General features: G+C 36.7%; 1 protein-coding gene across 2 annotated transcripts in view; it reads right to left on the bottom strand.

The window, feature by feature from the left end:
• Positions 1-7,569: 7,569 nt before the first annotated feature.
• Positions 7,570-16,827, bottom strand: part of hs6st3 (heparan sulfate 6-O-sulfotransferase 3) — a 73,446-nt gene continuing 64,188 nt past the window's right edge. Inside the window, exons 2-3 of one of the 2 annotated variants that reach the window (XM_023337004.1) lie at positions 10,819-11,574; positions 7,570-8,695 (exon numbers count right to left, since the gene is read on the bottom strand). In XM_023337004.1, coding sequence (XP_023192772.1) covers position 8,695; positions 10,819-11,574 — 757 coding nt within the window. In that variant the 3' untranslated portion in view covers positions 7,570-8,694. Of the gene's footprint in view, positions 11,575-16,827 lie in introns of both variants that reach the window. The other variant, XM_005799391.2, reaches the window with a different exon arrangement.

Below are 16,827 nucleotides of genomic sequence, written 5' to 3'. Positions count from 1 at the left end.
GGATCATGCAGGCAGGAGATAGACAGACACAGAGGAGGAGCAATATTGTCTCATAAAATGCAAAAATATCACTGTATTGTGCAGAGGTTTGAATTGCCTCCAATCACTATTTTATTTACCTGATACTATATGTTAACTGTACAAATGACCAACGTTGCTTTTCTCCCAGATTCCTAGAAAGCAGATCGTATTTAAAATGACAAAATGTCGAGACCTCGAAAAGACTAGCTGACAAGCAGTTTTGCTAAGTAATCAGCAGTACTACACCGACTGACATACAGATCAGTACTTGCAAAGAATTTATAATTCTTGAAATTTTACGCATTTTGTTGAATTTTTGTATTTCAAAAGGGATTTCGTATGATAAGCGGTCACAATGTTACTTAACGATGAATAAAGTAGACATAGTTTTTTAAGTTTTTATCCACAAATAAAAGTGTTAAAATTATGGCATATTATTGGTATTATTATCCATTGAGCACATGCAGTCAATTGCACATGGCGTTTCAATGTAGGCCAAAAAGCTTTGGCTTTTCTGACCAGAAGACCCTCCATAACGTTGCTGTCCTGTGATCTGAACAAATCTCTGAGGCTGTCAAAGAACAACTGAATTAATATTAAGACTATATTACACAAAGTACTCTTTTTACTAAAGACAGTTGGCCACACTGGATTTCAAGTGTTGAGTTATCAGAAATAAATTGGGGTAAAATCTTATATATACTCCAATCTTTCCTGAGTTTCATTAGGTAGAATACTAGTAACAATTGCTTTCTACTATGTCATTAAAATGCTTTGAAGACTCTGTTTGCTGTCTCTATGTCCCACTTTGCAACAAAATAAAATATTTAATGTTTTTAGATAAATGCTTAATTGTGGATAGTAACTAGGTATCTATACTTGGGTAAATTAATTTGAGAATTATTTTAAAAAGAATATTCTTCTAGCAGGAATTTTACAGTTGCATACTATTTACTTTTGCTCTTAGTTGAGTACATTTTCTTGCTCGAGTTACTTAACAGAATGACAAACAAGAACCAGAATGCATCAGACACATAAGCACATCTGGTAAAACTTTTGGGTTGTAAACAAGCTTCATTGTTCTGATGTTATTTTCTGACTGTTGGAGGTCAAATCAGCATACTGCTAACAGTTTGTTTATTCAACACATGCTTACGTTAACTGTTGTCAAATGTTTTATTTTGTGAAAAACTGAGATTTGTTTCTTCTTTCTTCTTAAATCTGACCAGAACAGTACTCGGTACACAAGTTGAATTTTTACTGAACACATTTTAGTCCTACTTGGGTAATTGTTTGAATGATTACTTTCTACTTTTACTTGAGTAAAAATATGTTGCTGAAATAGTACTACTCTTATCTGAGTATGTTTTTAGCAACTTTACCTATTTAAAAAATGTATCATCTTTTTTTTTTTACATATAGCATCTTGAATTATTAACTGAGCCTGGTTTAAAAAAACTAGTGTTGCGGAATTGTGTTGGAATATTGTTTTTCTCACATAAAAGTTGGCTTCATAGAGTTTACATCACTTGTCACAAACTGAAACAGTCACCACTATTTTCTCCTTCCTTTGCTTTTTTCAGGCCTCTCGAGGCCACAGAGGAGCTTTATCTGATCTGTCACAGTGACAGATCTCAAACTGGAAATGTGGCACTGAGTGCCACAAAGAAAGGTCACCATATTGCTCCCTTTGAGGAAAATGTCACTGTCAAAGTGAATCAGATATAAAAACAAAGAGAAAGCAGCAACCTATGCTTTCATTCATTTGACCTTATCACTGATTGTTAGATTAAAACTTGTTTAGATTAAAACTCCACCTGTTCAGCGTTGCTTTTGAACCATAATAAATCAAACAATGACCAACATATTTGACGATGGTACTTGACAAAATGTATAATGTTTTCTGGTTTTCTCAGTTGTTGACTGTGTGGTGCCTTTTATAACTTTGTATTTTTGTGTTTTTATCACCTAAAGACTGAACTGCCTTGTTGCTGAAATGCACTTTAAAATTAATTTTTAAATTCTCTAAATTTTATTATCATTCATAATAACTTTAGTATGACTACTAAACTACTTAAGTAAATAAGATCTAATATGTGTGTTTAGTTATTATTTGACTATTATAGAAGAGATTAGAAAAGAAAAGATTAGAACAGATTAGCAGCATTTACCATATTTGGCCACAAGATGGCAGTCATATCTTAACTATGATTTCATCGTTTACATTCTCCGTTATAACTTTTTCCGGGCGCTTTGGTGCATTTCTCACATCAGTCTTAACTTTTGCACAACAGCTAGTGCATTTCTCAAACCAATTAAAGTCCAAAACCTGATTGCTAATTGGCAAAAGCATGTAGTCTACTCAGTCCATTCCTCACTAACAATTCATGTCGATGACAATGTTAATGTCAGCAAAATAGAAATCCTGGCATCATGTTTATGAACAAAACGAGCAAATTGCTTGAACATGTTTTTTGACATTACACTCTGCATTTTCCAGTGCAATATAATCAGATCTTGGTGACACTACCTGAAAATGTTCAGCTCTAGATACAATTTACACAGCTATTGCAAAACTGACATTTTTGACTCAACCATTAAAACGAGGACTTTAATGGTTGATAAGCATTGTTGATTTTGATGGAAATGACAAAAGCAAATGAGAATCTCCAAAAGCAGTAGAGAAATGTATGGAAACATTTGATGGATGTGCAAGCACATTTGCAGTTTCTTAGAATGATTGAGAAACAGTTAATGTGATGTGCACTAGTAACTAAAGTTGAACTACGTTATGATAATTGTACTTGGAGAAATGCACTAAGGTGCCGGGAACCCCCCCCCCTCCCCCATCCCCCCTAATATCCTCATTTCAATCCTGAACTTTCCAATCCTGCAAAGTTCAGGATTGTAACTTTGCAAAACAAAAGCCTTGGATAAAATTACTGTGGATTAGTAGTGCAATTAGATCTGTAGTCAGTGTAATTTTAACTCTTCTTGGATGATAAAACTTGGATTGACTGGGGTTATTATGGGATTTACATAGTATTAACCAATGATTAAAATAAATCCACCAATCCTGAGAGAAACAATGTGGAGTTCAGGTAAATTTGGAATAAACTAATACATTTTCTTTTTTGGATTTTTTAAATACTTATTTTCATCACTCACTAATAGCACAGCAAAATGTGAAAGTTTTTCCACATAAAGCTAATATAATTTCTCTATCTAAAATCAAATCCTCATTTTTGGAAATATCATAAAATACAAGAAAAACAATATCAATATGAACAGCTTAGCCACATAGTTTTTAAGTGCTTATACACTTCCTAAGGTTAATCCTTGACTGTAACTGTCACTGACAAGGTGATGCCATCTGGACGAAAACAAAAGAAAAAATGTTGCCGCAGTCACCAGCAGACATGCTGAGCTGGCAGTTCTAGCCATTTAACCTGAGGGAAAGCAGAAAGCTGAGCATGTTGGAGACTAACCTGGAATATATACTGTGTTTCAGAACATATCAAGCCAAGTCAGCAACGGCAGAGGGACTAACTATGTATAATGGGGCATGTGAAGGAGCTTCTGTGTCTTCAGCTTTGGAAAAGCAGAATTTCTTCATACAAGAACACACTGTAGATCTATGTATCAACAGGATTTTACTCAGTGTGTTTTAATTTAGATTATTGAGAAATAATCTCTAGAAGGCAATATTTCCTGTCAAATATGTTGGAGAAATTCAAATGAGATACAGAGATTACCTTGCTTAAGCCTCATAGAAATGTACAGTCTGGACACTGACTAATAAAACTAATCGTGCCATTTTGACAGTATACATTTGCAACTGCACTGTATTTTATCAGGATTTTATATGATAGACCTTCATGGTGTAAGGAAGATGATTTAGAAAAATCTGAAAAGTGTGGTGTGTATTTGTTCTGACTCTTCCAGATTCAACTTCTGCCATAGTTACCGCTGTCATCATATGTCTCTATCATCAGTTTTCAAGTCTGGATAATAATTTGTGGCTAGATGTAGATTTGAACTTTGAATGGATGGTTGTGACATATAAGTACTATTTGATATATCATAATCCTTTTCTTGCAGGATTTTCACTGTATTTAGCTGCCGTTCGTTTCGAAGAAAAGTATTCCCACATTATGATGATGCTACCACTATGTGTCAATATGACAATATAAAAACTAATACTATATACGTATAGTATTAGTTTTCTGACACACATAGCAGTTTGTGAGGATACCAAAAGTTTAAATTTGGTCTAATCTGTTATTTCCGAAAATCAAAGTAACGGTTGCTTAATACATGTGCTTTCCACATTTTTACATGTAAACCCTTTTGCAAGCCATCTGTTATTTTTCTTCTACTTCACAATTATTCTCTACTTTCTGCTACTACATCTATCACATAAAATACAAGTCAAGTACCATGAAGTTTGTGATTGTGGTGTGACAAAATATGACCAAGTTTAAGAACTTTTATTGTCAAACATTTCATAATAACACGGCTGTTTAGTGCAGGCTGTTCTTCCATAGAGAACCAAAACAACGTTATTCTTTTCCTTTTATTTTCCGACAGGAAAAAGAGGCAGAATAAATTCACAAAAATGCTTTTATACTTCTTTTCATCGCAAGGCTTTATTATGTACAGATAAAACAGAGAGAAATCTCTCTTGAGATGTAACCAATTACAGTCAGACAAAGCCATTCCTCAGCAGCAGTTAAAATCCTTTAAATTAAACAGATAAATCAGACCATCAGGGAGATTCGCTTTCATGGAGTGGCAGTACAACTTCATTAAACCCTCCCCACAGAGTGACATGTCTCACATCTGCTTCTCTTTATGACTTTATTTACATCATTTTGTGACTTACATTTCTCTTATTAAAAGAAATCATTCAAGGTATAATTTGCAAAAGCCACGGAAGTGACATACAGCAAATTCAACATCATGCTGTGGTTTTATGATGGTAACAGAAAAAAGATCTTGTATAAAAGACATCAAATGTTTATTGACTGAATAAGTGTTTTCATTTTTAGGTTTTGGTTCCCATGAACACACTTATATACACATACGTATGCATGGTGTGTTGGAGCATCAGAGATCCATTGGCAAACATTGATTCCTTGCTTATCAGCCATCAGTTTCCTGCAAGCAAAAATAATCACAGACTAATAAAATGTCATTCTGACTGGCTGCTTGAGGAGGATGTCCTTGAGGCGTTATGCCAGAGAGGCTGCATGTCGTTTTGGCAGAAAGTAAGCCAAGAGCCCCACAAACTGCCTGACACAAACAAAAACAGAACTACAGTCCTGTGTAAGAATTTTGAGCAGTTTCTTTACACACTTAATTTATTTAAAGGAAGCAGATTTTCTTTACATTTATTAAAGTAGTCTGGAGCAATAGCTGATTATGATAATCATAAGAAGTTTCCATTAGACAATGGCAGCTTTTTTTTATATATCTACTCCAGTTTTTGTTAAAACCTTTTAGAGATAAATGTAGGTTTTGGTTTTTACTATGTTTTGTTCTGTTGTCCTGTGACTTCCCTATGAAACTTTCTACAAGTGAAGACAATGAAAACGGCTGCCAACATGCAGAGGTTTGGTTATCAGAGCAAGTTCAGACTGCAAGATGCCAAAATACATGTTTTCAAAAATATTATAACTGGACCTACAGAAGACTCTTACTCATGTTTCTATGAAAGTGGATAAGTGTAGAATCAAAATGAGACTGTACCAATTTAACTTTCGTGGGATGTAAAGTGAGGAAACATTTGCTCTCTAAGAAAAACATGAAGGCGAGGCTGAGGCTTTATCAGGGAGAATATAGACAAAGACCCAAACTTGAAATATGTTATACACTCTGAAACAGCTGAAAGAAAGGAGTGTGTCAAACCTTTCTCAGACTGATGGCAGAGAAAGAATCAAGTTATTTCAGCTAAAGTATCATCAAAGATATCATAATTTTTCCTCAGTAAGGTGATTCCCACATATGTTGACCTCAACAAGCTTATTTTATCAGATTAAAACCGTCTGCAAACTTCAGAACAATACAACACATATACAATAATATGAGTTTGGAGGGAAAATTCACAAGTGGTAGACTGCTGATTATCAGTCTTCACAAATGTTTTAACTGGCAGAACACGTGATTTTGACTCATCCTATCTCGTGTTAGTCCTGCATCGTCATGCTTTTTTGTAGCACCATGTGAACAAATTAGACATGCTCCAGAAATTTTAACTTTTGTCCACTTTCTTTTCCAACATTATTGTACTTGGACATGTAGACGACTTTATCCTCACTCAGGCAATGGGATATTCCCCTGCAGGTCTACCACAAGATAGCTCTAGATTCTGCACAGTGAAGCTTTAAAGTTTAAAAGTAATCATTTTACCAAAAAAGAAAGAAAGAAACTGCTTTGACTGCTTTTTGCAGAGATAAATTGTTTTCCTATTTTTTCAAAGACAGGAAAACAAGTCTGTATCCTGCTAACTGAGTTACACTGATAGAAATATTTAAAGTCTATCTCAAAAGAATAATGCCTCTGAGTTTTATTCTTCATGCACAGAACTGTCCTATAATGTTGTGAGCTACACTTGAAACACTTGAGTTCGAGTATTCAGAATGTGCAACACACTTCCTCCTCTTTTTACCCGCTGCTGATGTAAGTGCTTCCATACCAGCAGGTGCATATACATGTACGCCTTCCCATTAGCTGACAAAATATTCATTCAACACATGCTCTGCAACGACTCGATGAATCATTCAGACAAGATGGAGCGAGATTAAGCAAAACGGTGCAACATGAGGTATTTCATGAGAAAGTGCAATCAGGAAGAAAAAAAAAACGTGACAAATTGCATTAACATAATAGCAGCAGATATCTGAGCTGACATTTAGCATACATTTAATTTTATATGCATGAGCTGTGAGTGAGCATGAGATAAGACACATAAAAGCACAAAGGCCACTAAAGCCTTTTGAAGCAGATAAAAACAAGCTTTGAGGGGCCGGAAACTATCAGACACAAAGAAGTGACAGAAATGTTTTATTTTCTTCAACCATCTTCTCTCAGGCTTTGTCTTTGAGTTCTGGCTCTCTGCTTCCATCAGAGCGATCTCGGTGCCCACAGCACAGACGCCGTCAGCTCTACAAATATGTAAGAAGCAGCCAGTGTGACAGGGGAGGGGCATGACAACTGAATACTGATCATCTCATTCCCAGTCAGGCCACATACCACCAACATTTACCCAACTCATCACATTCATTGTTTATCAAATATCTATCAACTCTGCCAAAAAGAACCAGCTTACCACTCTTGTACCATTTAATTGTTTGTTTTTTTCTTTTTCACAACAAGTACAACGCTTGACAAAAGTTACAGGTAGAGAACAGATCTGTGCATTTCTTGGCAACTGGATGTTCTCGCCAAAAGTGTTTATATTATTTTAATTTTAAAATCCAAAATACGACAAAATGAAGCACATTTTTATTATTTAGTGATCAAAACAGGTAAACATTTAATTTTGGTTTAATTTTTCTTATATGTGTAGATGTTAAAAACAAATATGCCAAAAAAAAAATTTAAATAAATAATAGGCAGATTTTTTGCTCCATTCTTCTGGCCATCAATGAATGTACACTGTGGCTATTGGAGGTTTCTTCTGTATCCCTCAAAAGTAGTCCAATTTCTTATTAACCACAAAATAAACAGATGGACCAGAAGAAAAATGCTAATCTAAAATGTTGATAAGTTGGGATGATGATAAGTGCTTTAAAAAAATGTCAGTTTTACTAAATTGTGAGTAAAACACCCCTACCATCTTTACTGGTAGGGCTGTTTTTTTGTTTGTTTTGTTTTGTTTATGAACCTGAATGATTCAATAAGAATCATTCCTGCATTCATAGTGAACATCAAATTACAAAAACATGCATGGACCAGACAGAAGTTATTCTGTTAGTAACATACCACACATTGTGCATTAGAAAACTGTTTGAAAATAACAGCAAAAAAATTGGCATACACATTTTTGAATAATTTGGTACATGCAAACAATATTGTCTTTAAAAAAACATTAGACTCAAAACAGTACATCTTTTGTCTGAATTGTTTAGTTTGCCTTTTCTGCAAGTAGATGAAAATGGGCAATATTTTGAGTGACAGAACTTGGATCAGATCCCTGAAAGAGCCTTTTTATGCCTTTTATGATGTGACTCTCACTAAAGTCACATCAAAAAAGTATAAGAAAGAAATATCAGAAAGATGTCCATTTTGGAATTAGGATTTCCAAATTCAAAAAGATCCAGTACCAAAATACTGGTGGTCAGAAAATTATTCAAGAAAGACATGTTGACTTCAGTGACTCAGAAGAGATTTTTATTAAATCAGCCAGAGCTTATTAAAGTGCAAAATTTATATTCTGAAACTCTCTGCAGTTCTAAATATACTGTGTTTCTGTGACACGCAACCATCTGTTATTTAATTAAAGGGCCCAGTATGGTCAAACAGTCGAAGTCCGGTCACGTGGTTGACATCTGTGAAGGTGGGACATCCGTTTTCGCAGAGACCATTCAAGATCCACAAGATACACTGAAATGAGCTCCTGTGATACCCCTCCCGCTGCATCAGCTACACGTCCTGGTGTTTTGTCGTATGTCTGGTTAAAAACAGTAAAGTAAACAGAAGCGGAGGAAATAATCATTGATGAGTTAAAACATTTCATTTTATTGTCCATATTGTCAAAAGCTAAAGAAGAACAGAAGGCATCGCTGGGATGTTCGCGGCTGTGATGGACCAGAAAACTGAGCAGGGGGAGTTTAGTGTCTTGGTCACTAAACTCCGCCTGGAATATGTTTTGGTACGTACTTTCTCACGGTCTCTGACAATTGCTTCTCTCAACTATCCATTCTGCTCTCTGACTGAAAAACCTGCTTTAGGATGGTGAGTATTTGGAACTGTTTTCTGCATAAACAAACACAACCATAACATTCTGACCAATCCCACAATAGTTAGGGGGTGAAAGATTTGTCAGGGCGGTTGTGACAAGTAATGGACGACATGAGGCTGAGGACAAAATGACGCTGCATTGAGAACAGAATTCAGCACGTCAACCTGACCATGCACAGCCTTTAAGACTTTCAGATAAAATAGGATTTCTGTTATCAATGTCCTAATCAAGATTTTTATTTGCTGCCAAAATGAGAAGTCATATAAGAATAGGCATTTGCTCATATCTGATCAGTGGGCACCTAGTCTAGACTGCTGCTTGTGAAAGCCATGAATTTTCTCAAAAACTCGGTAGCTTTTACTTTATGGTCCCCTATCAAAGTGTTGGTTCAATATGTTTTGTATCCAGAAAAACATAACCAAAGCTACACCGTTGCAAAATAGCAAAGGATTGAATGACCAACAAGCAGCACTACATATCATTGGTATTCCATTAGCAATGTGATTGTATCCCACTTAACTAGCTCACTAATCGCAATCTTCCTCCTTTAAATGTGCGTGTGCAGCAGTTTGCTGCAGATCTAGGCTTATGCTAGCATGTTTACCCTGCTTTGATATGACTCATAAAATTTCAATGCAGATTCTACGTATTAATCATGAGGCAAAAAAAGGACAACAGGACTGAAAAAGTTATATTTTTTCATTAACTGTCATTTTTCTTTGAGGGTCATGAAATTAAAAGAATAGTTCTCCAAGGTTTTGTTTTTTTCTGCCCCGACAGCTGAGCATACATGTAGGTCAGGACCAGAGAAACAGGAAGCTGCAGTGGCCCGTATATTCTGTCATTCACTCTGAAAGTCATTGTGGGGGGCAAAACCGACCTACATTAGTAGGGAAAACTCAAATTTGTTTAGAAGAAAACAATGTGTATAGCATTAAAACTTGCAAGCCATGCACATAAAAAGGAGAGAATAAATTTAAAAAGAAACTTCTGAAAATTGCTGCTGGAGGCTCGCTTAGGGCTGATAAAATCATAGGCAGTATTTACTAGTTGAGTTGAGTCACAAGCTCTGATACCTGTCAATTGAAAATGCCCTGATTGGGACATCTCTGATTTCTGTCATTTGTATTGTTGAAAATAGTCCAATTTCCTTGAGTGTTCTAAATTATAACAAATACTGTTAATTTTTTTTATGGGCAACATAAAATAAAGTGCACAAGAGAAAGCCACACACAGACCCAACTTGAGCTGCAATTTCCCTCCCCCATTTCTATCTACCAGCTTATTGTTAAATTTCAATTGTTGGTCGACTCACCAGTTGTTTGGACAAATCTGGGCAGTGAAGATCAGATTCAAGAAATGCTCTGCTGCTCTCTGATAAATTCACATATTCCACTTTGTGTTTGTAACGCATTAAAAACTCATGCTCAAGGCATCTCCATCTATTTATGATGTCTGGAACTCTTACTCAAAAATATAAAGTCACTGGAGCGAAAACAGTTTGAACACCAATAATAACTTCCAACATATTCATAACCTTTTTGTGGATATTAAAATCAATGCAGTCAGGATTTTCTTTTTGTTCACTCTATCATTTTGCAAAGTAAAACTAAGGCAGTAGTTAAATGAGACAATTTATGAACAGCTTTAATAAATTTAAGACACTAAAGGCTCTCAGAGACAGAAAGAATGCATTTTCTTTCTAAAAGAAACAAAGCTCCCATACCAAACAAAACAGATAAATGCATAAGACAGAACAATGGTGAAGAACAAAGAGACTCTCAAGATGTACAAGAGAGTTTGTTGCAGCTCTCTGTTAGACAAAGCCTCACCAACGTGCCACTTGGCTTGTATAGTCCTCAGTGGTGGTGGGCAGGTCGTTTTCAGTTTCCTTCTCAAATACGTCTCCATCTCCCTTCCCGCTTCCTTTGTGTTTGGACGGCCATGGTCTGCCCTGGTCCCTTTGCTCCCTCAACCAGCGTCTCTCCTCGCGCCTCTTCAATCGCACCTCTTGGTGCTCCCTCTGCCGGGTGTACTGGAACCGTTGGAGGAACAGGTCCTTTGCATACTCGTACAGCTGAACATCCAGGAAGTTGAGCTCCTCGATGCGCCTGCGCACGGCCTCACTCAGGTCCACGTTGGCCGCCCGCGTGCTGTTGATCTGCGTGAAGGCGGAGATGAAGCGCAGGCTGAACGTCCGCTCAAACAGGTATTGCGTCTTGCGCTGGAACTCAGTCAGACCGTAGAAAGCCATGTTCTTCAGGTTGCTCATGGCGCTGCTCAAAAGGATGTGGTTGCGCTGGCTCTCATTCATTGAGGACATGTTGTAGCAGCCCACCAGGCTCAGGTCAGCCAGCATGCGGACTTGGCGGTTGTTGGCCAGGTTTGACTGACAGTTCATGAACTCTTTCAGGGTGACACCGGACCAGTCGTCACCGCTGTAGCAGGTGGGCAGCTCGTCCTGGGTGGGTGAGCGTCCATCGCACATATGGAGAGCCGTCTTCCATGTGGCTCCTCTCTGGACATGTTTCCACTCACTCAGGTAGCGGGATACTGGGTCTCGCAGCATGGTGATGTAGTAGAAGTTCCTGCAGCCAAAACAAACACAGTTAGAGGGCTGTGAGTGCATCACCATCACAGAGAGCTGCCCTGCATTGTGCTGACAGATGGTGAGTTTTGTCTCTGTATGAAACTTCAAGGTTGAATGCTAATTGGAAAACTCAAACTCTCACTAATTAGATGATTATAGCTGGAGTCTACATGTTGCCCTTGGAAATTGACCCGAGCATTGAATTCACAAAAAGTGAGCAAGAACTGTTTTCATTCCACACATTGCTCCAACCTGCCAACGCAGGAAATAATTGCATATCAAGGCATAGTTGTAATTCACAACCATAGAGGAAAGTAAGAAAAACTGCCCCGACTATTTCCAAAACATCGTTAAAATTTAATGAGGTCTGAGCTTTTGTGCCACAAATCCGTAACACGCTTAGCTGACAGACAGTAGCAAAGTCACAGTAAAAGTGACTTGTCTATTTACAAAGTTAAACTATGAAATATGGCCGACAATCACGTTTAAAGTCATTAAGATAATAGAACCTGAGACTACGTTTTTAATAGCTAAGGATTTAATATTTCAATCCTCATCTAAAAAGTTTCTTCAGTTCAGACTGTTTACTATCCCCGGCATTCAGGTGACCACAATGACTCACGTGATGGCTGAGTAGGTAAACAACTCACAGGTCACAACAAATCTAAAGACCGATGGCCCCGTCAACTTACATGTACTCGACCTCAAAGCGCTCAACTCCCCATCAGCAAGAACACAGTAAGCTTTTCAAAGATGAGGTCAGATGTCATAAAATCTGGGTGGAAAAACTGTCATCTACTCAGCCACTTCAGTTTCCCTGAAGACAATAATTCCAAATCAAAATTTACTAAAAATATTGTCAACAGGAAATTTAAAAAATGAAGTTTTGTGATGTTTTTACATTATTTGTTAGATTCGTATTGCACAAGTATGTACACATTTGGACAGATCCAGGAAGAAGATGTTTCCAGGAGTTTCTACATGCAACAAAAGTATAAATTACCTTATGGAAGCACAAAGACTATGAAAATAACTTCTAGATAAACCTTCTCCTGACAACCAGTTTAATTCAAACTTTGTCAGCAACTCAAAACAATACAATTTACAATAGTCTGCTAACTTCTGTAGTTGCCATATGAAGAAAACAGCCAGTTTAAGTCAGTCTTTGCTTGAATATGTAATATTGTAGAGTGAGTACTCACATACAAACATGCTGTTCTGCCAGCTCTATTGCTACTATAAATAATTAACGGGAGGAATACTAATTAAGAAAACTACAGTTGTCAAAATAAACAACTGAATAGTCACTATGGGCAATTGATATTAGCCAAAATATGCTAAGCACATTTTCTTTTTACAGAAAACTTTAATTTCTGTAAAAAGAACTAGCAGTGATTTTATAAGACTGTCGGCTTATAAGAAAGAAAATGTTTTTTGCTACTATTTATTGTTTAAGTGTGTTTTCTGTTTGACTACCTCAAGGAGACCGAACAAATGTTTGCTTTATTTTTTTTTTGTGGTTTATTCTACATTTGTGTCTGCAATGTTTTCCTTTTCTCTGGAATGTTGTTTTATTGGCTGTTGTTTTAGGCTTAAAGGTGACAAATTATGAATTTGATTTTATTTTTTGATCTATATAAACTCTATTATATGAGAAAGAGCAATTTGTTTTCCAGACCAGAAGTGTAAAAGAACAAAAATTATAATCAAAATATGTAAAAATCATTTTGGTGCTCCAAGACGAGATCTTACACCATCAACGTCTCCCACACAGAAACTGTGAAGTCCTCTGTAAGGCACATTCTGTCAGAAAACAAAGGCTGGACAGGTGAAGGCAACATGAAGTCCTCCCAAGATGATCTCTTGTGTGTGTGTGTGTCCGGTGAATGTTTAATGATGAAGCCCTGAAGAGCAGTGCAAGTTGCTAAAGTGCAGGGCTATGCTGAGATTTCACTCTGACTCTAAAGTTAGAGCACCATCAAAGCTCTTGATGTGGGAAACATCAACGTAGTCACACCCAAGAGTATAAATGTAGGAAATTTAGGTCTTCTTCGTTTCTTCTTGAGATTGAGATTCGTACCAGTGCCACATTCAAGCATGTTTTTGTTTCTGATGTTTTATTAGCTGGTTCGTATAGTCCCAGATTTTCAAACTTTCAAAGCAAGCTATTTCAAGGAACCAAACATCACAAATAAGAAATAAGAGCTTGGTCGACACAGTGTGAAACAGTTCAGTGTTGTCTTAAGCAGAAGATTAAAAAAACATTGTAGGCTTGCCTTGATGCTTCCAAAGGAGTGCCACTACTGAAAATGTTCTCCCGTATGAATCAAACAAGAAGCTAAGATCTCACCCCTTGTAGGAGCAGGAGCACCCTGGCACTTTGCTCCTGGAGTTGGTTTGCTGTACATGAATCCTTGTTAAGCTGGGGACGTAAGCTATGCGTATCTGAGAGCACTCCGCAGCCCAAAGGTCAGATGTTGAGCACCATCAGTGTCAAAATGCATCAGGATCAGCGGGTCTGCAATGCCGCATTGTGGAGCATTTCCTCGATTGACAGAAATAGCTTTTGAAGGAGGGTAAAGGGGGACAGGATCCTTTTACTTTTGGCCTCTGTTTCATATTTAACACCAACCCTATAGTCATTTCACACTCTCCACCAAAAATACTATGAAAAAAGTTTACCCTGGCTGGCTGCTTTCCAACAGGGTAAGAGCACAGCTTGTCTTGTTTGTTGGGGTTGTGCTAAAGCTATATCCTTTCTCCAAGTTTTGCCAAGCCTACTTTATCAGTGCTGAAGTCTAGAACCCGCTCTGAACTCTAGTTAATCATGGATCAATAATGGATAGGAGGCATATTGCAGCTTATTCTGCCCCAGAACACTCACCTCTAAGCAGCAACACTAACGGCATTACTTCACTGGAGCACAACTAAACAGAGGCCATTAAGCAGAGACGGAAGATGAAGTGAAAAGTATGGATAAAAATGGAAACTAAAGCAAGGCTGGAGAAGGGGCTGAGAGAAAAGAGGGTAACATGTACTAAAGCTGAATGTTTGTCTGAAATCGGAAAGGTTTCATAGTCATTTAAAATAGAGTGGATACCTAAGTGTTGATATTCTGCCGACGTTTTCTGCTTGCAAAGAAATCACACAAAGCTGGAAAACATCAGAATTAATTAGGAAGAGTAAAAAATTATTCATATCCAAGTCATGCTGGTTTTATACATGGGGGTGGCTCTAAATCATCTGGATAGTGGATTGAAGGAGTGAGCTTGTACTTTGACTTGCTCGATATCTTTGTACGTTTCACAGTATCAATATCATAACACTAGAACACTGTTTGTTTTGCACCACTCAACTTATCAGCTCCTGACTGCATCTTTATATTTTTCACCTCATCTTATCTTTTCACAGCATATCAGAAATGCAAATTATAAATAAAATCTCAAACCGGGCCATGGCAGAGAGATATACATCTAAATCCGTCTATTAAAATGTGCTGATTTGTGCTTTTACAGAAAGATACCATTGCTCATGTCCACACAAAACCATGACAGCTTCTTCGGTTAAACACATCCACAGAAATAAATGCAGCACATCTTAAAAAAACATGATGACCCACTATTTTTTTTTATTTTCAGCAAAACTAGGTGAAGCGGACAACTGGCGTCTAATTACCTGTAATTAGCTCCAGTGACACAATTTCAGCCCACTGTTTCTCTGTGATTACAGGCTGCTGAAAGCAAAGTGTACTCTCAGCCATGAGCTCCTGGTTTTCTTGAAGTAGCTGAACTGAGTTTAAGACAGATGTGGTGGGTGTTATTTTGTTGTGAATGCCTCAGGGTGCACTAAGACAAAAAAAAAATAAAAAAATCAACAGCAAAACAACACATTCTTGTAAACGTCCCTCATAACAAAAGTTATGAAGGAAGACTAGGACAGGGTCCCAGTACAACAATGACACTCAATAAAGTTTGCCAGTGGAGAGTTGCACACAGACATTGCCCAGACCTAGCTGTTTTTGTAATGTGTGTAAACTGATTTATTGTCACAATGTGCTATTCATAATCATTTATTATACTGTGGCACAGGGCAGTGAATGAGAAGAAATAAACTAATTTTGCGCTCCGTTTCAGCAATATATTCCAACCTGATGTATGACATTACATTGTTAAATGGCTTTTATATTTTTGTGCTTCAAGAGTCTGAAAAATAACCAAAGATATGTCAGAATAAATGGGTTAAAAGGAAGCCAGTTCTGACAAGAGGAGCTTTGTCACTGGTCATTAATATCCTCTTTTTCATATTTAATTAAATTTATTCAGAACATATCTTATTGATGAGTAAGAAACAGTAGCATAACCACACACAAAGGACTAAATGCTGGTCTGGGACAAATATGAATGCACATAAGAGATGAAGGTTTAAGTATGAGCAGTGACTGTTGCTGTCAGCAGTGATGCACAAAGCTCAAAAAGTCTTGTTTTTATTAAGAAATTAAAAACCACCTCAAACATTGCCTTTTGTGAAATTAATCCAATCAATATAGCAAAGATTCTGTTATTATTACTTTTCTATGACAAACAATTGGAACTGAATTAAATCCACGAGGGCTAATATCCATAAAATAAAGATAATTAAGCCATTTTATTTAATTTTTCCAAATAATTTGATTTACATATAAAGATAGCTGCAGTACAGGGGAATCTCTACTGAACATTTGTAACCAGATTTATTGTACACTAGGTGGCGCTTATTAATTGCAAACTCCAATTGGCTTTTTGCAATTTGCATGTGAGCACCTCAGTATATGTGGTACAATTTTAAAGGTTCACATGAAGAAAGTAAATTCCCTAAGAGGCCATTAAAGTGGGAAGATATATTCCTTAAACTAACATTAGTTTGATTAACCTTAACACTAAAACGCAAGTTAACAAGAAGACCATCAATAAATGTTTTGCTCCATAGTTTAGCAGCTCTTAGTTGCTGTTCATATGTGCTAACCTACTCAAAAGGTGAAATATAGTTTTTTGCTTTATTTAAAATGTGCTGTCTCAATTCATACATTTTTTTTACCTGTACATTGCCATTTTGTCACTTTACATTTCATACCCATAAACACAAAATTACAAAAATAAGTAATCCTACATGTCGTTTTTAACTGAATGATGTTATATTATAATGTCATAATTAAATTGGCCATAGAGATTTAGTTGACTCTGGTGAAATATAAAAGAATAAAACTTCTGATCAG

This window comes from Xiphophorus maculatus, chromosome 7, assembly GCF_002775205.1.
Source record: "Xiphophorus maculatus strain JP 163 A chromosome 7, X_maculatus-5.0-male, whole genome shotgun sequence".
NCBI classification, from domain to species: domain Eukaryota; kingdom Metazoa; phylum Chordata; class Actinopteri; order Cyprinodontiformes; family Poeciliidae; genus Xiphophorus; species Xiphophorus maculatus.
This window is presented reverse-complemented; position numbering and strand designations above follow the sequence as displayed.